The sequence below is a fragment of the Brachyistius frenatus genome, unplaced genomic scaffold, assembly GCF_029030835.1.
Source record: "Brachyistius frenatus isolate BFR_SWC_R1_liver_20210118 unplaced genomic scaffold, ASM2903083v1 Contig_12, whole genome shotgun sequence".
Classification (NCBI taxonomy): domain Eukaryota; kingdom Metazoa; phylum Chordata; class Actinopteri; family Embiotocidae; genus Brachyistius; species Brachyistius frenatus.
In genome coordinates, this window is record NW_027210611.1 from 4,200,601 (window position 1) to 4,223,239 (window position 22,639).

Sequence of the window (22,639 nt, forward strand, 5' to 3'; positions counted from 1 at the left end):
CTGCTTTCCTCCTGCGTCTTTCATGTGCTGGGCTAAAGAGCTTTGGTCCACGGCTTGTCAAAGAAGCAATCAAGGAACGTGATGAGGAGGGAAATTTTGGAGGCTTTTGTTGCTCGACATGTCTTCTGTCACTTGTGGCCAATATCAGCAGTTAATGTTTAAGTATGGGGAGATGGTTGATCTTAATCTTTGTTTTAAAAACAACGTAAAGGCCAGCAAAACACACACACACTCACACACACACACACACACACAAAAAAAAATTCTGTATTCTTATATTACAGTATGACATTTGGGTAACCTTTGACTCCTCTGACCACATCACGTTGAGGTTTCATACTGTAAAATAATAAAAAAAAAAAAATAAAAAGGTAAAACTGTCATGAACTTTCTACCATATATTTGGTTTGTGTTGAGTGACACTGGAAAAATGTGTCAGCAAATATGTCCACTGATCCGACCTCTTTGTCTGTTTATAAAAGGTTCATGTTTAAATTGTACCGTGTGCTTGTGTGTTATATGTACCGTCTGCACGTAGTTATCGCGACCGTTTACAGGAGAGGTGGAGCAGGTAAACACCTGGCGACGTATAGTGCGGGTACGACAACCCGCACCGGTTGAAACTGGATCACGGAAGACATCACATGCAGCCTAGGGGAGGAGGATGTTGTATTTCAGGTACAATACGGAGACTACAGATAAACTGCCCTGCGGCATTTGGCCTGAAGCTGCGTATCCGATGAACACGTTAAACGCGTGTGTTTCTATTCAAGGTGTTCCCTGTAATAAAGCTCCACTTGCTTTCGAGAGGTTTCCCTTTGTTGTTTTTACATAACCTCATATAAACAGTTCATTCATTGAGAAAAAAAAACACCTCACCGAGAGTTAAATAACTTGATTTACCAAAAGCTCAAGTGTTTTTAAGGGATTAACGATATTTCATCCCGCTTCCGTTGCTGGTGCCCAAAAGCGGGAGTTCAGGGCCTGGAAAGGTTGTCACAAGCATCTTGAATAGCTATTTTACAAACGTTACCTCTCACCCAGATATGCAATGCTTTGTGCAAATATCTGTCAATAAATGTCCTCGAACCTGGACGACTCAGGGTTGGGAGGGGGTCAAAGTCTTACTAAACACAGTAAAGATGCTTTCACTCCTGGCATATTGAAGTCCCAATGTCGTCTGAGGAACTAAACCTCGACCAGGTCTGAAGTGTCCCAGCTGCTGCTGTGTGAGCGCCCCCCCCCCCCCACACACACACACCCCTCCCCCGGTCCCGTCAACTCTCCAGCCAGCCTGCCAGCCAAACCACCAGTCGGTCACGGTGGTCCAGGCGCGGACACGTCAGGAGGGCTTTTTTTTTTTTTTTTTTTTTTTTTTTTCTTTCGGAGGGGAGTTTCACCGGCGACGACATGGCGACTCAGTGAAGACACCCGGCACCCGCGTCCTTCGTCGGCAGCGTCTCGCTGAAGTTACCCGGAAGGTAAGCGCCGAGCGACGGGGAGACGATGCGAAGCCCTCCGACCGTCGCGGTGTCCCGACCCGTCGGCTGACGTTAGCTGGCGACGTAAGCTCGCTTAAAAAAAAAATATATATATATATATATTTATTTTTGGTGGGGGGGGGGGGGGGTGTTGGGGGATTAATTAAAACGGAGAAAACGCGACGGCTGGATTGGAGATGCGATCCGGAGCCCGGTGATGTCGGGACGGACTCCCGGCGCGTTAACGTTTCGCCGTTAACGGTAAAGCAAAACGACAGCGCTCCGGTTAGCCGAGCTCCGTCTCCATTCATCTCTCTTCTACTATCTTCAGGCTTGAATTGTGTACTAACGGCGATGCTCGTCGAAATAAGTCATTTGAGGGTTTTTATTGTCTAGTCGTTCATTTCCGGTGCTTTCATACTGGGTGATTTATCAGCTTTAATCTCCAAAAAAAAAAAAAATGCTGTTGTTTTTGTTTTAGCTCGAAAAGCTAAAGCTAACGTCAGACCTGCGAGACGTCCCCCGGGGGGGGGGGGGCTAACGTGAGCTAGCTCGGTTGTCTTGTGTGTTTTTGTTTTGGCTTTATCGCAATTTGATTTAAAACGACAACAAAACATTTCGATTACGATTAGAGCTCAATTAAAAAAAAAAAATATACAGAAGTGCTGTCAGAAAAATGTTCTTAAAGGATCAAAATTTTAAAAAAAACTGGTCAATATGCAAAATGGACCGATTTATTTGATCATAAGTGAATTGAAAATATTGCTCCATTGACATGTGATCAGCTGTATATTTGGTGTCAAGGCAGACACGTGATACTGCCGAGTAGTTGTCTATGTATAACAATTCATATATTACAAACATATATTTTATGCAGAAAATATTGATCTGAAAACTGACTATTGCTGTGAAATATATGTTGTGGAGTAAAAAAAAAAGCACAATATATTCCTATATATAATGTGTGTGTATATATATATGATAATGTTACTTAACACTCAAGTCAGATGTTATCTTTACATTATAAAACACATACTTTGAATCAGATATCAGCTATTCTGCCTCTTGAAGGAGCTTCTTTCTGATCTTTCAAATACCAAATGGCTGAGAGATGAAACAATAATTTGAAGTAATTGTTTTTGTTTTTTTCTTAAACACTACCAAAAGCTACAACCGACAAATGTCCCGTAAAGTCGAGGAAACGTATTTCGGAAATAGATTTGTCACAAATATATCCGTTTGCTGGTTTACCTGATAACGCAGCAAAGTACGTGAAGAGAAATAAAAGGACATTAAGATCAAACAAACTCTGTTTTAGGCTTCTTCTTTGTCGCAGGGTGCGGCCTCAATCCTCCACGGCAGAATCAGCGGTAGAGCTTTGACCGTCTTTGCTTTCTGCAGTCTGTCACTAAATTCACACGTAACCAGAAATTTCCGCAGACGACAGAAAATAAGGACTCGACTTGTCATTCTGATGAAGAATCTGTGTTTTCCTGGCTCTGTGGAGTGTGTGAAAATGAAAGCCTGTCTGTCTGTCTGGGGCTGTCATGGTTTGAGTTACACAAATAACGTGGAGGCTGATTTTTGGCATGGGTTGGTGTAACCTCATACTTGAAAGAGTGGAACAGGAATCTTGTGTGGTCTGGCTGCTCAGCTAACGGAGAGGAGGGATTATTTTGTCACCCACCCAAAGAAAATGTGCTCTGGACCGTCCCAGTCTAGAACCATAATTGTCAAAGACCTTGATAATAACATGGCTCTTCCTAAAATTCGTTTGTACAATTTAAGACTTGTACAAGTGTAAGTTCCAGTGTCTTAACAGCTTCAAGTAGTGAAAGCTTTCAGTGTTGATCCTTTTTTATTTAGTCATGGCTGTGTTTTTCTTCTTTTTTTTTTATAACTCAGTGCACAGTGCAGGTAATATATTATTTGCGACTAAAAGGAAAGTATTCATCTATTTATGCACGGCCCGAGTGAAATTCTTGAACGCAGACTAGATCCTAGCACACGGGAAGAAGCAAGTCACAGCCTCAGTAGGCCTGTGTGTTTTCTTTGGTAGTGTTTACAAAAGGCTTGGCAGATGGGACAGGAGAGCTGCATGCATCATGTTCATCTTAGGCACTCAGTCAGGAGCTGAACCAGACAGGAGGAGGCTGGAAGCCAGAACGGGGAGAATCTCCTGACGACAAAAACATGTTCAAATTCGTCACTGCGTGGACTACAGTCTCATGAGTGTGCCCTCTCCGTCTGTGTTGAGTTTAGATCTTGATATCGATACTTAATGTAAAATAATCCCTCCAGAGAGATGATTCCTTTAGTATTTACAGCACTGTACCATGTTTTCCATCTGCGATCACATGTCCAGGATGTCAACCAGTTGTAAAAAGCTACAAACAAATCAACAGGTTGAAGTCCATTGTACTGAATATCCCATCGGTTGAATCCATTGGCCAGTCAGTGTCCACCAACTTCCCTCCCAGTCCTCCCACCCCCCCCACCACCCTTTAGATAAGTCATACACAGTAACAAGCTCACGCAGCAAAGACTGTCACGTACACGTGACTGACGGTGCAAGAACATCACACTGCTTGTTTTTTTTTCCCCTGAGCTTGAACTCTTATCAGGGCGAAACATTGCTTAGCTGTTCACAGGAGTTCGCTGTTATCATTTATTTACTGCCACCTTCAAGAGGCCATCCCATTGGCTAAACCCTTTATGTCATGTCAGCTGACTCAATGAGCACAAGTGCACATCCTGCAAACAATCACGCAGAAGAACGATGACAAAGTTTATGACAGTGTTGCATAATTGCCTCTGGCACCAGATAGTGTTATCTGTATTCACCCCTGGGAAGGTTATTCCAAGGTGATTAGGTGGGCCATATTTGAGATTGTATTCAGGATGGCAGGTAGACATTATCATCACAATCGGAGGGAGAAGAACATCGGTCCCAGCGGAGTACCTTGAGGTGGGTAAAGTAAGAGCTGGGGCTCCACAAATAGTGATGAAGAGACAGAGATCCTGGGATAACGGTGAGCTCCAGGGAAGCAACACAGAGGACAACACAGACACCAGTGAACAGGATGAATCCCTGTCCCTGAGGTCTTCTTGGTCCCTGGTGAGTCAACACTGACAGGTTCCCTCGTCGGTCACAGCTTGGGCCTGATGCTGGAGGACCTAATGCACTGTTAGTCATCTTGTATTGTTTGGTTTAGCTGCTAAACAATTAGCAGGTCGCTTCGCTTGTTGGTGTATTGTTGTTGCCAAACTATTAGTTTGACACCTAACCACAGTGAGTCAGATGGATGATGTCAGCTTGAACGCTGCAATTGAGCCTTTTTTTTTCAGCACTACGTTGGATTGTGAAAAATGTGGGAAGCACTAATATTGTGTTGTGATCTGGTCCAACGTATTCAGGCTCGGTAATGGTGCTTACATCACCTGTCCAATCTGCCAATCATCTCCTATTTACTTTGTACTTTGTGGTCTGCCAGGATGTGTACTTGTGCTTCCGCTGTGCTGACACTAAAATGAAAAAAAACGAAAAAACAGCAATAGAAGCAGGTGAAACCTGCTTCTCACGTGTGACTGTTTTCTAGGTAACTCATTATTACATGGTGCATTTTCTAACAGCTTCTTAATTTTGTTTTTATTGTGGAATATCTGCTATTGTTTCATGATCTTTATAGATCTTTGAACCCCTGTTGTTACGCCCTAATTATTTTTGACTCTCTGCGCTCGGCGTTTACACTGTAAGTGCAGTGGGTTTTCCTTTATGTGCACTTTTACTTTCGCTATGTCACGCCGTGCTGTCCAGGTGAAAGTGAAAGCAGATTTTATATGAATAGTCTGCCAAATCAAAACGTGTTCCTTGCTCAACAGCAGAAAGACAGATTTGCAGAAATGCCCCCCAAAAAAATGGAGATGAATGGAACTGACCAACAACATGCCACATGGCGTCTACATTTTACCAGTGACAGTGGTACATTGAAATGATGTTGCATCAAAGGTGTGTTACTCCACGTCTCCAGGCCATGTTTGGGTTCACTGGTTCCTCTGAGATGAAATGTACCTGTGTGTACCAGTGTATGTGTACCAGTCGTCACTGTATTGAATCACCCTTTTCCCATCAATAAGTCATCTAAACCTTCATACAATATGGAGCTGGCTTAAGCGCCCTGTATTTGCCTACTTATCTTTGTTTGTTGTAAACTGAAAGCACAATTATTTTTTTTAACTCTTATTTAATACAGATGCCAGACTATGAAAGTCATATCGTAAACACATACTTGACAACATACTTCTGTCACGCAAGCAGCACTAAAACTAGTTTTGTCTTCGATCTTTGGTTATTTTTGTATGACGTATAGTTTCATGTCATCCTCAAGACGGGTGGTAACTGATTGTCACAACCTGGGATGTCAAAATATTGATGTTGTAACTCCTGAAGAGAGTCATTTTGTTAAATGTCAACAAAGGGGAAAGCCTGTTCTTTTTTTGTCATCTTTCTTGTGTACAAATGTTCAAAAGTTCTGAGAAAGAATTGAGAGCTTCTCGTTCCTGAGCTTCCTCCCGCAGTACTTCCACTAAGTCAGCTGAAGCCGTCTGTAACCCTTTAAACAGCCAATTTGCTGTGACTTGTGTTGCATGACGTTGACCTGTGTGGTTGTGGTTAAAAGTCCATCGTCCTGCGTTGCCTGTACACACGTGTACCTGTTCTACGTTTCTTTAATTATCAGCGTGCCCTGAAGTAAGAAAATGACCCTGTGAGTTTCCCATATTCCACGATGCCACCGTTGCATAAATGCCGCTATTCTCTAGTCTTACCCTGCCCCCCTCCCACCACCACCACCACCACGCCCCAATCACTGCCCTCATCATGGCTAGACCCAGAACAAAAGATCAGTGTGACATAGGAACATTTCAGGTTACATAAACCCAGTGAGGTCAGCAGGGGAATGTGTTTACGGGCCTCCCTGAACTAGACCCTGAGCCCGAGCAAACCAAAATTATGTTGACTAAGTTAATCGTCACAGTGTGTCACGATGCACTAATGACGGCAAATTATTGAATTATTCAGTAAAGAGGCCACAGGAAGGCAGGAACGTTTGTATGATTAGCTTTGGCCCGTGTGTAATTTTCTCTCTTGATTTAGTAGCTTCAACAGATTGCTTGTAAAGTTGTTTACAGCCCCCCCACCTCCCACAAACTCCTGATCCCAAGTAACTAAAAGTGTTGTGAGAAAATGTGCAGAATTAATCCAAGGCCATATAATTCTAGCCACAGAAATCTGGCTTTTTTGTTGTTGTTGTTGTTTTGTTTTGTTTTTGTCGTATTTTGCAGAGAGCCGCGAATGTAAACAGGAAGTCAGCTGCTCCCATGACAGCAGGGCAGTGGGATCTCTGTGTGAGGTTGTCTCATTGTTTCGGCCCAGCCATGAGCCCCTCTCTCTGATGTCGCTCGCGTGGGACAATGGTCAGTGATAGGATAACAGTGGGACTCTTGCAGTCAGTATGCAAGTCAGGAGATAACAGACACCACGGGGCAGTGAGGCAGCTAAGAGATGAACGCAAACAACAAATGAGGCATCCCGACTGTCTGGTAGAGCCGGCTTAAAAGAGGTGACAACAGTGGACAGACTGCGAGACTGTTCTGCAAATCAAACGGGGGGAAAAAAACAAGTCGATTTCTCGACTTGTGCCTCCCACTAGAGTCTTCTCTTCTGGACTCTTGCTGAACAACATGCCTTTCCGTGAACTCGGCTAATGTTATATTCTTTTCTTTTTTTTTCCCCTCCCCTGCAGGGGGACACCATGAACTACGTGGGCCAGCTGGCAGGTCAGGTTCTGGTAACCGTCAAAGAGCTGTACAAGGGCATTAATCAGGCCACGCTGTCGGGCTGTATCGACGTTGTGGTTGTCCGTCAGAGAGATGGCACCTACCAGTGCTCACCGTTCCACGTGCGCTTCGGAAAGCTGGGTGTCCTGCGCTCCAAAGAGAAAGTGGTGAGTTCAGTTTTTTTTTTTTTTTCATCTTTAGGTTGTTACCCTTTATTGGGACATGTTGACGCCATGAGCTCGATATAAAAACGTATCAAATCATTTGTGTCCAAATAAGCACATTTCCTAAATGTACATATGACAGAAAACAAAGTGTCCTTTTGAAGAGGAAATACAATTCCCCCATTCCCATACAGTATAAGACCATGCAGACCTGTAGCCAGCTCCTCATCTCTGCTTGAGAAGAGTGGCTTGACACTCTATTAGCAGCTATTAGCATAACACAGCTGAATCTGTAATTGTACTGTTGGTGGTTGCGTTGCATTATGGGTTATGTGGGTGCTCGTGTTTGACAACGAAAAAGACTGTGTGATAATAAGGACAATGTCTCTGGTTCTGCTGCAATGATTTTAACATTTATTTTTCTAACCAGCCCATCAGTGGGGTAGTCTTTTTAACTATGAGTTTGTAGTTGTGAATATTGCATAAGATTATTTCCAGTGTGGCACAGATGAGTTTTTCTGGTTATATTTTAGGCTGCCGCATTGCAACTTAAAAGACGTCCAGTTATCTGCCCGGGTAGGCTTGTTTTCATAACACCGTCAGCATGTGCAAAATGTGCTTTATCGACATCTTCCCCACGGCACGCTCATAATAGCCTTCAATTCAACTAAATTCACCACACTAAGCTCAGAAAAGGCATACGGATTCCACCGATCCGATGCGGGTAATTGATGAATATGGAGCGGAGCGATCGCACACTGTGAATCATTCATGGGAATCTTTTATGTTCCGCTGAACATAGGTGGGATGTTCGGGGCTTTTCTCTCTCACTGATGGTTGTTGTTACTATATTATTACTCGCTTGCACATGAGATCCAATTACTCATGGATGAAAACCAGTGGTGTTATCTTTAGCACTCCCTCCTCAATTGAGAAAATGGGCATTTTTGTAACACCTCTGCACTGGCTCAGTTGATGGGTATGGACGGCAGGTTAAGTCCAGTTTAGTAGTAGTGGAGAGATGTAGCGCTGCATATTATGGATAGAACTATAGATCTTAATGAAGGATTATTAGAGAAAGCTACATCCGCATAAATTAACCCAGGCTTTTTTGTTTGTTTGTTTGATAGAGGTTACTTGAGTTAAACAGCTTAGATTAAGATAAAGATTCTGAATATTTTTTTGGTGTTCAGTTCGCAATTAGTAATGGCCAAAATTAGCTTTTGCAGAACAGCAGTATGAATGGTGAACTTGTCCTGACTTATGTTCTCAGAACAGTTTTATGTTTCGCACTGAAAGCTTATTTACTTGCTGGTGGACCAGAGTGGATAATGATTTTGGGGGGGGGGACACATACACTGTCTCTCCACCTACCCAGAATGCTGATGGGCTTAGAGAGGAGGAATGAATGAGTGGTTTCCATGGCAATGGCTCTACAACTTGAATGTGTGGGAGAGGGAGGAAACGTGAAGAAGGCCCCAACAAGGGCTGTTGTATAACTAACAGTTATGCATGTGTCACCAAGCACCCATCAGATCCTGTATATATATATATATATATATATATATATTTTAATAAGTTGATGGACCAAATAAATGATGCGATGTTTGTTCCTCACATGGAGGCAGTTTGAAAAATTCAGAGTGGGAATTCAACCGAGTCACCAGCCAAATACTAATTAAATTTTGGTCGTGGATAGTATGTCCGTCCTCGTACACCAGTCACATCGGCTGGCAATGAGAAAGGTTTTTAAAATACTGTCTGGCTGTAAAAAAACATTGGGGGTTATAATTAAACACAGCGATGCACAAGTAGTTCTTTCTTCCTTTCCATTTTCTGTTCTTCTTGCTGGAACTAAACATGAGCCTCAAGCGTCAATTTGGGTAGCGCTGTCAGAACCAAATAACCCAATACACTGTCCTAATTTTGAGCATCTGCTGGTGGCCATTGCCTTCAATAATTCCTGTCATCCAGCACGATGTCTGCAAATCCACAACTCAGCCACTCAAGTGAATGTAGCCTGTCACTGACTGTGAAAGGTTGAAGAGGATCCTCATTTATTCAGGATCATTATTAATTGGGCATTGAAATTCCCAGCCACGACCACACATGAATTCCCCTCAGCAACTCTGAGGGGGTGAAATTAAATCTCGACGCTGCGGAGAAACCACACCAACAGTAAAGCAGAAGGAAAGAAACAACATGACGGATCACATGAGAGGAAAAGGAACAGATAATTCTGGTGGCCATTGGTTGAAAATGAATATTGATGTTTTGGTTTCAGGTTGCAGAGCACTTGGAAGTCAAAGTCTGCCTCCTCTATAGTCTCTGCCAGACGTGACCTGTTTTTTTTTTCATTTGTGGTGTCAAGTTGCTGAATGGGCCCCCGCTCCACTGGGGTTTGTCTAGCAAACATGAATGGTCTTGTTCTATTGACAGGCTCTACAGAATGTAAAAGCCCTAAAGACCCATATGCTTATTAAGTTTTCTAAAGCCTCAGTAGAAAGATGGGGTTTTAAGTAGCTACAAGCCCTGTATGTGGTCTGATAAAGTGGCGGAAGTGTTGTAAAACGAGACCCAATTTACTTTTAAATCACTTAAAATGGCTAATAAATATGATTTGTATTGATTGATATGTACCTATAATGATTGACTAATCACCATTTTCAGTGTCCTCTTTATGATTTTGATTTTTCTATTAGAAAAAAAAAAACCTTTCAATGACTGCACCATTACATTGTGAGTTTTCATGTTAGCCCAGAGGTGTCAATCTTTTATCTGCTGCCAACCTTTTCCAGATTGACATCGAAGTGAACGGAGAGCCCGTGGACCTGCATATGAAGCTCGGTGACAATGGAGAGGCCTTTTTCGTCCAGGAGGCTGAGCAGCTTAACGTAAGTATGACATCAACTACACAGATGAAAATAACAATACTCCTGAAGGTCAATGACACGAAGTTTAATCAGGATTCCTGTGCTTTGTAAAGTACAGTACCTAAAGTTAAGTGAGACATTGAATAGACTGCGAAAAAAATTTCCTGTCACAATCGATATCAACATCTTTACAGATTTCTAATTTGTGTAGCTGCTCAAGCTAAGGCTGACAACCTTGTTTTGTGTTTCAGCATAACAGCCATGTCTTAAGAATTTATGGGGGGGGATTGTGTGTGTGGGGGGGGGGGGATCGCATAACACATTCAGCATTGCTTTTGTTCACACTACAGAAAAACACTGTTTTAGGATGCCTGTGCTTCATGCTGTAACTGCAGCCCTCTTTTTTAGTGCAGTGGGAGGGCAATGTTTGTGTGAGAAGGTAATTACTCCACTGTTGTGCAGTCGGTTAATTTGAAGGGTGACCTTATGCCCGAGCACCTCGAGCACGTATTGTGACAGCTCAGCTGTGACCAGCACCCTCTTCCACAGGACTTGAGTCACTATGCTGCTTATGCTTTCACTTGTTTTAACCGTGTCCAGGATTTAGTGGCATCTCACGGTGAGGCTGCAGATTGCAAACGACTAAACACCCTACACCTCAACCTACCCTTTCTAAGCATGTCGGAGAATCTACTTAGAAAGATACTCAGGAAAAACACAGAAGTCCCTCCCTGCAGACAGTGTTCGGTTTGTCCACTCTGGGCTACTGTAGAAACATGATGGACTCTGTGGCAAGGCACCCGCTCCCTATGTAGACAGTAAAGGCTCATTGTAAACTGACAAAAACACAACGATTCTTCGTTCCAGGCGATTTTTACACTGATGAAAACATAATCGTCAATATTTTATTCCATTTGCGCCAATAAATCCCCTTCAGTCCTTCACACAACCTTTAAGCCTCACGTCCGTGCGTTTGTCCTTCAACAGATTGTCCCGGCACACCTGGCCACCTCACCAATCCCCACAGAGAGTCATCTGTTCTGGATCTCTGAGGTGGAGCACAGGGCACCAAAAGATCTGGAGGATGACCCCATTGACCCAGAAGACCCACCTGATCCTCCTGCTCCCAGCACCATGGCCACGAAAAAGAAGAAAAAACGGAGAAAGAAGCACAAAGGAGACCCCCGCAGGGAGGAACTGACCCCACCGATGTCAGTCACTACTGCTAACGCTCTCGCTGCTAACGCCTCCGCTGCTAACACTGCTGCTACCATGTCCAGCATTGGGCAAAATGAAGAGATCTTTGAGATGGACTTGAGCTCTGACGAGGAGGCTGCAGCACACGTCTCAAGGTAGGTTCGGGGTCAATGGTTGTTGCTGTAGGCAAGATTTATTCCAACATAGATGGATTGATTGCGATGTATCTTTTGCACTCTGGGTTTAGGTCACCGTCAGTGAACACAATGCGAGACATTGACCCCAAATTACCCGCAGCCAGACACAACCTTGATGGTTATCCAATGTCTGATGGGGACTGGGCAGCAAGTGATAGGTACCTATTGACATGAGCATTGAGCTATTAGTAAGAGTATAGTAAAGACACATAAAAAGCGTTTTTAATTTTTTTTTAAATTTTACTGATTGTTTGCTTTTCTTTATCTGTCCCTTCAGTCATGGTTTGTCTCAGGCCTTTTCCCCAAAAAGCGACTCAGAACTGATGATGAGGCCCTCAGAGAGTTTACTCCGAGCCGAGTCCCACATGCAGTGGACCTGGGGAGAGTTTCCAGAAACCACCAGGGTAAGCTCTTCTTTCCAATAAATCTCACAGCAGTTTTTACTCTGCCTTTTGTCATAGCCATGTGTTATATCCGATATCCAGGTCACCAAGAAAGACAAACCAGAACCACTAAAAACGGTGACCATCATGCCATCGGAGAGCACCCACTTCCGCGTCATCCTCAGCTCCGAGGCCATGGAGATTGACAGCGAGATCGAAAAGAAAGACGGTGCCTTGTCCTCCTCAGTGTGCACCATCGTCAAGCCTGAGCCACGCACCCCCATCGCCACTGTAACACCTGGGAATCCGCTAATGGCCATCAGCCCCCTAACCTCTGCGAGTCCCGTAACCCCCACAGAGCCCCTCGATATCCTGCCATCCAGCATGGGGACCTCCACCCCTTCCAACAGCCAACAGAGCGATTCTCCTTCGAAAAAGAAAGGTAGGTTAGAGCGCTGTCCGTTGTTTTTTTTGTTTTTTTTAAGCACTGGTTATAATCCAGTACATTAAATAATGAAATACTTCTGTGGTTGAACGCAGGTGTCCCAAAGAGGAGCCAGCATCAGGGTCCTGAGGATATCTACCTTGACGACCTGAATGTACTTGAACCTGATGTTGCGGCCCGATATTTTCCTAAGAGGTTAGATAATGAAAGAGGCACCTAATTGCTTGACCTAATTAAAGTGCTCTATTTTAAATCGTGAACAGAGGCAGGAGAAATATCCCTCCTCTAAAATACCACCGAAAGCCTTAAAGACCAGTATCATGACGTATATGCCTCTTTTCTTTTTCTTTTTTTTTGTGGCTCCAGTGAGTCTGAAGCTGCGACTAAGCACTGGATGGACTCAGAGATGCACTCCGGTTCACAGTCTCCACAGTCGGTGGGTAGCGCCGCAGCTGACAGCGGGACGGAGTGTCTTTCTGACTCAGCCAGTGACCTCCCCGACGTCACCCTGTCTCTCTGCGGAGGTCTCACAGAAAATGCTGAAATATCCAAAGGTACACGAGAACGAAACGCATAAAAATTTTTAAAAAAAATGCAGGCTGAAGTGCACTTTTATGGCAGACAGAAAGTTACCCTCAGCTAGGAGGCATTTGGCTAAATGTGTTGTGTAACTTCAAAGTTTCACTGCTGCATTTGCTACATAAGAAGGCATCCAGCTACTGTTAGAGGAGGCTCTCTTTTTTTTTCTTTTTTTTAATACAAATAATCAGCTTGGTATGCTTAATTGTGCCAATGCCCACATTAACCTATTTTACTTTCCCTCTTATATTTCATCAGCTCTGCCTTTTTCTCTCATTTTCATGTCAGTAAATATATATACACTCTTCTGGGAGTGTGTCTTAATATCGCTGAGCTGCTGTGGCTGAAGGAAGAAAAAAGTTCCTTGACCTTTTTGTGTAGTGAGATGTTATGGCTCACCACCGCTGCCCTTTTCACCCGCTGTCTTTAATTAGTCTTCTCCCTTTCTCCTGTTCTTGCAGAAAGATTCATGGAGCATATCATCACCTATCATGAATTTGCTGAAAGTCCAGCAATTATTGATAACCCCAACCTGGTAGTAAAGATAGCAAATAGGTACGTCAGTGTTTTTTTTTTTTTTAATTTATTTAACAAGATAAATGTATAAAAGAGAGATATACTGGGAATGTGTGGTCATGATTGTGTCTTAACCAAAGTCTGTGTTCTCAGATATTATAACTGGACACTAGCTGCTCCCTTGATATTAAGTCTACAAGCATTTCAGAAGAATTTACCAAAGGTAATTCAGGTTTTGTTTTTCCATTTTGTGCACCGTATTTGTGTAAATTTGCAACCAGCTCATCATTAACTGTCTCCTCGTATATGTTAGGCTACAGAGGAGGCCTGGGTGAAAGAGAAAATGCCAAAGAAGTCAGGCCGCTGGTGGTTTTGGCGAAAGAGGGCGGACAGCGCAATCAAGCAGGCATGCATGCGCTATCACACGTCTTTATATGCAGTGGTTTTAGATCTGATTTGCGCTAATTGTCCGGTCATTTCTGTTCTTCCTCCTTTCCTCCAGTCGGAGACGAAGCTTGAAACCAAGGAGGAATCTCAGTTGGAGGACGAAGGGCCCTCCATATCTCAGGAGAACCTGGTCTTACCGTACGTGATGCCAAAGCAGTGTGTTAGTGATAGTATTGGACAGAGGATAGAGCTGTCAAACCAGTGTTTTTTTTGGTTTTTTTGGTTTTTTTTATAACAAAGCAGGTCATGACTGATGTGTGTATATGAAGTGACATTTAATTCAACTGTCTCTCACTACAGATACAATCTTGCAACCAATACATGCTGTGTCTGCAGTAGTTTTCATTGCTCGGAATAATTAGATGACCATAAGTGTTGTTGTTGCCGCCCAGCAGACCTAAAGCAGGAGACTCGTCCAGTGACGAGGAGGCCAAGGAAGTGAGTGCCGCCTCCTGTCAAGAGAGGCTGCAGCCAGTTGATGGCCAGCACCATCCCAGCCCACACACTTACAGGAAGTCACTACGCCTTTCTTCTGATCAGATTGTAAGTACACGCTAACACATTTTCCTCGTTCAAGTTCATCTAGTTTTACTTTAAATCTAAAGCAATATACTAATTCTTATTACATGTCCTATATTTGTGAATTCATACTTTAATGTGACTACAATTAAAAATGGGGTCTCGCTTTCAGAATACTCTGTGCTCAAAGAGGTTTGTACAGGAAAGGGTTTATTTGGTAGTTTAGAGCTCCCTCTGCTGGCTCGCTGTGAACTGCAACGTGTTTACTCCCCTTGTTGTCTGTAGGGGGCTCTGAAGACCTGCACATGGTCGTTGTGCTGTGGCAAATCAGATCATACTGGAGAGTAATTCTGATGTTGTTGTAATTAGTGAATGAAACGGACTCTTCCTCCAGATGCCTTCACTGTTCTCGTTGTTTTTCCAGGCCAGTCTGAAGCTAAAGGAGGGACCCAACGATGTGACGTTCAGCATCACCACGCAGTACCAGGGCACGTGCCGCTGTGAGGGCACCATCTATCTGTGGAACTGGGATGACAAAGTCATTATCTCTGACATTGATGGCACCATCACCAAGTACGAACTTTTAATCACTCACACTAGTTTCCCGACGCCTCCAAACTAAGCAATGATACTGAATTACTGTGGCATTTGTTCTCCATTTACGGTGCTACTTAATGCACATTATCACAGAGCCAAACTGTGCAGCAAACTACTTGTTTATTAAACTGACCTGAAAATGACCTGACAATCGTGGATAGTAAAGCACAACACATTAACTCATTGAGTTATTGTTGCAACCATTTACATGATTGCAGGCTTCTTCTCCACTCGTGCATAAGAGTTTGCTTGTTTGCCTGCTCATAGTATAGTCCTAAAAAAACTGAACGTATTTGGCGTGCGTGGAGTAACCGCTGAAGCTGCCATTCATACACATCTCCTGTAAATGCCTGTTTTACTTTATTTAATGAAGTGAGGATCAAATTTTTAATCAATCAGTCAAATCAAGTAAAAGCGCCAGTCTTGAATTATTTTCTGTTAACATCCATCATGCCAAAAAGGAAGGATGACATGAATTGACTAATAGCATCTGTAGTGTTTTTAGTCCATAAGTTAACCACATATTTTACTCTTAAATAAGGCTTCTTATTTGATGGCTACTGTGATGTATGACCAACGGAGGCCAGCAGGTGAATGAACAGGGGCTGAAGTTGTTGCAAAAATATTGCATACGTTAAAGTGCGTTCAACCAACTAAAAAAAAAAAAAAAAAAAAACAGCAAGGAAAATGAGAAATGAGTTTTACAGATTGTGTCAATTAGCAGTTTTCTGAGCAACTTCATCACCAGGGACACGTTCCCGATCTCAAACAGCAGATATTAAGCCCTTCGCCCAAATCTGTTTATGTTAAAAGCTAGTTACCTCTCATTTGAAACCGAGCTGACGACAGCTGCCTGTCCGACGCCCGCCCTGCAAAGGTTCAGAGGTGGTCAACATCAAACAAGCCCCGACTGACTGCAGCTTATTATCCGTGACCCTTCAGGCCAACCTGTGACACGAGGCTCTCTTTGAGGAACCGGGTGAAGAGCACGGGGGCTCTAATGAGCTCATTTACATTTAGGTCTGTAAGCACCACAGAGCCATAAGATGAGGGTGAGACGGTGCCTCCCCTATGGGCCAGTAATCCTCATTAGTGGAGAACAGCCCATAATGTTCTCTATTTAAGATTTAAAAAAAAAAAAAAAAAAATCCAGACTTAGTTATGCGCCTTTATTTGACCTCTTTTGAACAGTCTGTACTACCAGTGTGCTTTCTAGTCTTTTACTCTACATAAGAGTGCAGGGGGTGTCCCTGTCTTTATGTCACTAATATTTGTGTTGAATGTCTTAGGTCAGATGTATTTGGACAGATCCTTCCACAGTTGGGGAAAGACTGGACGCACCAGGGCATCGCCAAGCTCTACCACTCAGTAGCTGAGTAAGTGCACACCAGCACTGATTAATCACAGAGGAAGGATGAAGCGTTGGTCAGTAGTTAGGACTGTCTGGGTCGGATTCCCAGTCGGCTTGCTATGCAGTCGATGCCGCCTCCCGGTGTTTTGTGTGTGTGTGTGTGTGGGGGGGGTTTACTCCCAGGTGGATGACTCGGTAAGTTTAGCTGTAATTAAGACTGAATTATCGCAGAAACTAAAAACACCCATTAAATTCGTCATGGCCAAATTTCTAATTGGATTTCCTTTTTGACTTTTTACATTTTTCTCCCGGACCTGCTTCAATCACGCAACGAACAGCAACTCGAGTGCCCTTTTATGCAGGAAATAGGTTGAAGAGAACGGGCCGGAATGAATATAATCTTTCCTCTGTCCAATTTTGCATTGAATTGTTATTGACTTCTGCACTTCGTGAAAGCAGCCGTTACAACTGATCTAATGAAAGTGCTATTTTTGTTTGTTTGTTTGTTTGTTTTTGTTTCAGTGGTCGCTACTCCGGCCCCTGATAATGACGCGTGTTGGGAACAAGTGTTAACGAGCTCTGCTCTCCCCATTGGCAGGAACGGCTACAAGTTCTTGTACTGCTCGGCTCGGGCTATCGGCATGGCGGACATGACGAGGGGTTACCTGCAGTGGGTCAACGACGGAGGCACCATCCTGCCCCGCGGGCCTCTCATGCTCTCTCCCAGCAGCCTCTTCTCCGCCTTCCACAGGTACGATCGCGTACGGTGTCACGAAACTCATCACGCGCTAAATCCTCCTGATGCCCCCCCCACCCACCCACCACACCCCTCCCGCATCTTAATTGTGTTTTCAAACCACCCCCTTCAGACTTGAATCCTTTTTTTTTTTTTTTTTTAATGATGTTCGGCAGTCTCGGGAACCCTCCGCGCCCTCCGCAGCCTTCGTCCCTGACAATAAGCCTTCCATACGCCCGAGCTCGTGAATTCCTACCCAGAGAGGTGTTAACCGTGCTGGCAGCCCGTGCCGCCGGCTCCCAGAAATAGCCTGGTGATCGGCATTCTTACTGAACTCCGCAACAGTTGTTTGTACGACCCGTGATGCCGAGTCGATGCCGAGTCGAAGAAAACAATTGAAACACTGCACGTGTTGTCGGGAGCTGCTGGCTTTGTGTGGACATAAACATCATGGGCTTGTGGAAATTGCTACATTTTTTTTCCCATTGTGCCCAAATCCAACCCTCTGGCTTAAATGTGCACAACGCGCGCGCGCGCGCACACACACACACACACACACACACACACACACACACACACACACACACACACACACACACACAAAGTAAAATAGAGGCTTTTGTTACACCATACAGGTCTATTATCAACAGGATTTTCAACTCTTTTTTGTGGAGTCAACCGTTCTGTTGAACATGACCTGCTATATTTTGCGTTTTAATCATCCAGCACATCACTGGCGATGTTTCGTTACCTTGAACGGCAGGTGAACCTGTCACCATAGCAACTTACACCATGTTCATTTTTGTGTGAAGTCATTAAGTTGCAGATATTTGCATTATTCATGGCACCTGGTGTTTGGACTTTCATCAGACAAGCTTGATTGAAGTGATTTATTTGATTTTTTTTTTTTTTTTAAATGATATTTTCAGGGTGCCTTTAGATGTTTTGCTTTGACATGTATACAGATTATATATTAAGCGAGGTGTGGGGGTATATATATATACATATATAGCCCGGAAGAAAGAAGTGAAAAAAAACAAATAAACCTGCGTTCGGTTACGTTATCGCTCACTCAGACTTGACCCACGTTAAGGACACGCATGTGTGTGTGTGTGTGTGTGTGTGTGTGTGTGTGTGTCGCTCTAAAGAAACCGTCTCTCTGCTTCAGGGAGGTCATTGAGAAGAAACCGGAGATCTTCAAGATCGAATGCCTTACCGACATCAAGAACCTGTTCCAGCATAACAAGCAGCCGTTCTACACCGCCTTCGGGAATAGAACTAATGTGAGTGAATGCGCGTTTGAAGACGCTACACATTTTAAAGTGCTCATTTTTACATGTAAGCGAGGTGTGTCTCTTTTTTGTTGTTGTTGTTGTTTTTTGTTTTTTTTGGAAGTGGACGCGGTAATTGCGTATTGTAAGATCAACGCGGCCCTTCGGCTATGAGTTAAGCAGACGCGTGTGAAACCAGCTCCGGGGGCTGAACCCCGAGCCGAGGTCGCCGGCGGGAGTCCGAGCCCGGGCGGCTTCATCTGCGGGCCCGGGGAGCTCGAGTCGGGCGCAAAGCGTCCCGTCTTCAGCTGCGTAAACACCCGACACCCGGATGAAGCCGTCGAACCTCCCTCCGCCTGTCCGCGTCTCTCCCCAAAGAAAACAAAACACAAGACGCGCGATCTCGCCCGCGGCCTCGCTCGCTTTTTTGTTTTTGTTTTTGTTTTTTTTGTCAAGTTTACGTTTGGATCGTAGATTGACGGACACTTTAATCGTCATGTCTCCGCTCCAGGACGTGTTTGCCTATAAGGAGGTTGGCGTTCCGGTGTGCAGGATCTTCACCGTCAACCCCAAGGGAGAGCTGATCCAGGAGGATCAGAAGGGCAACAAGTCCTCGTAAGTACCGCAAAGATCCCCGGCGTTGACGTCAGGACATTTGCGCCGTCGGTATTACAGCTGATTGGTTTTTTTTTGTTTGTTTTTGTTTTCCAGTCCGCACCTCTTACCGTTTTGCTCGCTCTCCCTGTAACTGTGACCGCGCGCCGTCTTGCCCGGCGGCAATAAAACGCAAAGTTGAACACGGGGGGGGGGAGGGGGGGGACATTTAGGAACACGCCTGAGGAGGTGGCGGAGAACAAAACGGGAGTTCAAATTAGAACAGCTATTCGACATATTTGTCAGCCGCTCAAAAGCGCGACTTCAAATTCGTTTGGATTTCGCAACAGTCTGAAAGCTTGTCCTCGAGTTCCCTAAAAAAAAAAAAATAAATAAATTTAAAAAAAATCGACGCAGCGGTTTGCTCCCCGCGTTTCGATATTTTGAATACACTTTCAGCACATCTCGAAACCCTTTTTCAAGGACCGGACGCGCGGGGTCTAACCCGCACCGACCCGCTCATCCGCTTGCTTTCCCCGACGTGTCGTTCCGTCTTTCTCAGCCCGATGTTTTTCCTTCGCAGTTATTGCAGACTGAGCGAGCTGGTGGAGCACGTGTTCCCCCTGCTGAGCAAAGAGCAGAACGAGGCCTTCCTGATGCCGGAGTTCAGCTCTTTCTGTTACTGGAGACAGCCGATAGCGGACGTCGACCCCGATGAGCTGCTCTGATTTCCGCACACGTGGACACGCGGGTATCCGTGTGACTGGACTCCAGTGCACTTCGAATCAACGCATCTCCTGAACACACACGCGCACGCGCGCCACTCTACACTTGAGTCTTGACACGGCAACATGGTTATGATCGCAAACACAAAAAGGTGGAGATTAGCACCGGAACTGTAAATCCTCATGAGTAACGCCTTCGAGTCCATCATCCCCTGGAAGACGAGAGGGAGAAATCACCCACTTTTGTCTGCGAAGTGGGGCGTTCGGGGTGGGTGGAGGGGAGGGGGGCGGGGGGGTTTAGCGACCGGAGACCCGTCTTTTGTCCTCCCCGTAAACTCCTGCCATCGGGAGAGCGACCCGAAGTCCCAATTTTTTTTTTTCGCCCTCGACGGCCCCGAAGGAAGCCGGAAGGGCGGCGTTCGAAAGGAAAAACGACACGCCGTTAAATTGAAACGGGACAGACGACGGAACGCCGGGCGGCAGTTTGCCGCTGCGCGTCGGCCTTTTTTTTTTTTTTACTGCTGCGGCTGCCGCGTTGGCCTCGACGCGAGCGTCCGGCCTTTAATTGGAGGCTTTATTCTGTTCCTTTTTTTTTTTTTTTTTTTTTGTAAAAGAAGAAAAAAAAAAAAAGAAGAAGAAGAAGAAGTAAAATAGTCACAGTGGCTGAAATAACAAGATTACACCGACTGTGACGACCCCCCCCCCCCCCCCCCCCCCCCCCCCCCCCGTACGCGGTGGTTCAGTTTCCAGGAACCTAACCGTTGGGAGAGCGACAGCAAGGCGTCCAGTTCTCACTGCGGCTGGAACCGATTTCACGTGGCCACTCCCCCCGCCCCGCCCTCCGCCCCGCCCCCCTCCACCCCCCCAGAGGTCATGGCCTCCGTTCTCAGTTAGTCACGTTCGGCACCGTTCACATTGAAGGTCACACTCGGGAGACGCCCTCGACAATCACGTGAGGAATGTGACTTGAAAGCGAGACTGAAGCAGCCTCGTGACGCACCGTCTCGCCGTCTGTTTTTAAAACATGTTTCTTCTGTTCTACAAAGCTCTGGAAAAAAAAAAAAAAAATCAAGTGTGTTCTGTTAGCGATGCAGTCACTATTTATGAGAAATGATGTTGTTGTTGTTTTTTTTTTAAGTTATTGATTTCTATCGTGATGCCTTTCGCTCGTCTGAAAAAGTAATTTATCGCCGACGCGACGCGGAAATACTTCAAATTTGGTATTTTGTGTTTTCGGTCACAAGAGTTAACACGCACTGAACGGTGACTCCCTCGGCCTCGTGCAAGCTCGGTCTTCAGTCATGTCTCCCACGGCAACCTGCACATAAGACATTCCTGAGCAAAACCTCTGTTAAAAAAAAAAAAAAAAAAAAAAATCTGCAGCTTTAGTATTAAAGCGTGCGTGTGCGTGTAAATGTACGAGATAACGCTCGAGTTGGAACAGCGGAAGGAAGCGGAGAGCTTAACATGAAGGATCCTCTGTAGAATGACTACGAGTTGATTTAAAAGTGTGTGTGTGTGTGTGTGTGTGTGTGTGTGTGTGTGTGTGTGTGTGCGTGTGCGTGTGCGCGTGCATACCTAATCACTGAGCGCTGCTGCTGTTGGGGTGCTGCTGTGGTGCTTCCCCTTTCGCTCGCGTCCCCTCAGCGGCTTTACCGAGACTTATCCGACGCCCTCTGCCCGAGCTGCGCCCGGAGACGCAGACGGTCCACCCAGCACGCCTCTCGCCCACAACTGCACTTCACCGCCGGCCTAAGTACACGGTAGACCCGAGTGTGCAATTACTGCAGGATTGAAGAGTTGTTGTTTTTTTTGTGTGTTTTTTTTTTTTTAGTTTTACCTCTCTGACCCGTTCAGTTCTTCTGAGATACGTCGACGTAAGTCACCGTGGATAGGCGCTGTCTGTGCGGCAGAAGTGGGGGAGGAGGGGAGTTGTGTTTACTCGTGGTACCGGAAAGACGACACAACAACAACAACAACAAAAAAGGTCGTATCACAGCAGCCCCCCTTTAAGCCTCAACGTGCGAATGTGTGAGAGAACGAAACGACTGATCGTGTGCCTCCGGCGACCGGAGGAAGAGAAATTTGGTTTTGTTCGGAGGTAAACAGGAAATACTTGACTCCGCAGAGGAAGCTTTTTTGAAGCGCGCGCGTGTACGATTTAAGAAATGACTCGTTGTCGGACGCGCCGCTGACACGGATGACGCCCCCAACGCGAGCGGGAGCAGGAATACGACTGTGCGTTCTTGTCGAGGGCTAAAAGAGAAAATAACGGAGGGAAGAAAAGAAGAAAAAAAAAAAAGCACAATTTGTGACGACGGCTCCATCCGGACCGGTCACGCTAAGTTGTCGTCACTTCAGAAAGGGTTTCCTCATTCGCTCCGCGGCGCCGACGTTTCGCGACGATCAGGACGTGTGTTTTGCGTTTGATTCGTTTGCTCGTTCTCTGCAACATTTTTGAAGTCAACTAGATTTATCTTATAATTATCAAAAGAAATTCCATTCTTTCTATGAAAGTGAAGCACCTTGTGTGAAAGAATCACACTTTATCCTCTTTGATCCTGGGATATGTGGTATATATAATGTTTGTTCTCACTCGACTGCTGTGGGAAAATGATTCGGTATGTATGCTGATCATCACCTTTTCTTTCTTTTGTTTTTGTCTCTGATGCCTTTTTGTTTGTTTGTTGTTGTCTTTATTATTTCTTCTATAGTACCTGATCTTT

At 44.9% G+C, this 22,639-nt stretch overlaps 1 protein-coding gene across 4 annotated transcripts; it reads left to right on the forward strand.

Annotated features, from left to right (window-relative positions):
• The first annotated feature begins 1,397 nt into the window (after positions 1-1,397).
• On the forward strand, positions 1,398-20,011 carry lpin2 (lipin 2). Of its 4 annotated transcripts, none has more exons than XM_069692331.1 (19): positions 1,398-1,481; positions 7,286-7,486; positions 10,282-10,377; positions 11,344-11,708; positions 11,801-11,908; positions 12,028-12,154; positions 12,236-12,575; positions 12,674-12,773; positions 12,945-13,132; positions 13,619-13,712; positions 13,827-13,896; positions 13,987-14,258; positions 14,516-14,663; positions 15,064-15,212; positions 16,526-16,612; positions 17,186-17,338; positions 18,492-18,606; positions 19,106-19,209; positions 19,772-20,011. In XM_069692331.1, the coding sequence occupies exons 2-19, from the start codon at positions 7,295-7,297 to the stop codon at positions 19,914-19,916; spliced, it is 2,853 nt and encodes a 950-aa protein (XP_069548432.1). In that variant the 5' UTR covers positions 1,398-1,481; positions 7,286-7,294; the 3' UTR covers positions 19,917-20,011. The 4 variants fall into 4 exon arrangements, with proteins under 4 accessions (XP_069548432.1, XP_069548433.1, XP_069548431.1 ...); XM_069692332.1 differs by lacking the exon at positions 1,398-1,481 and adding an exon at positions 1,672-1,742; XM_069692330.1 differs by lacking the exon at positions 1,398-1,481 and adding an exon at positions 4,310-4,599.
• The last annotated feature ends 2,628 nt before the right edge of the window (positions 20,012-22,639 follow it).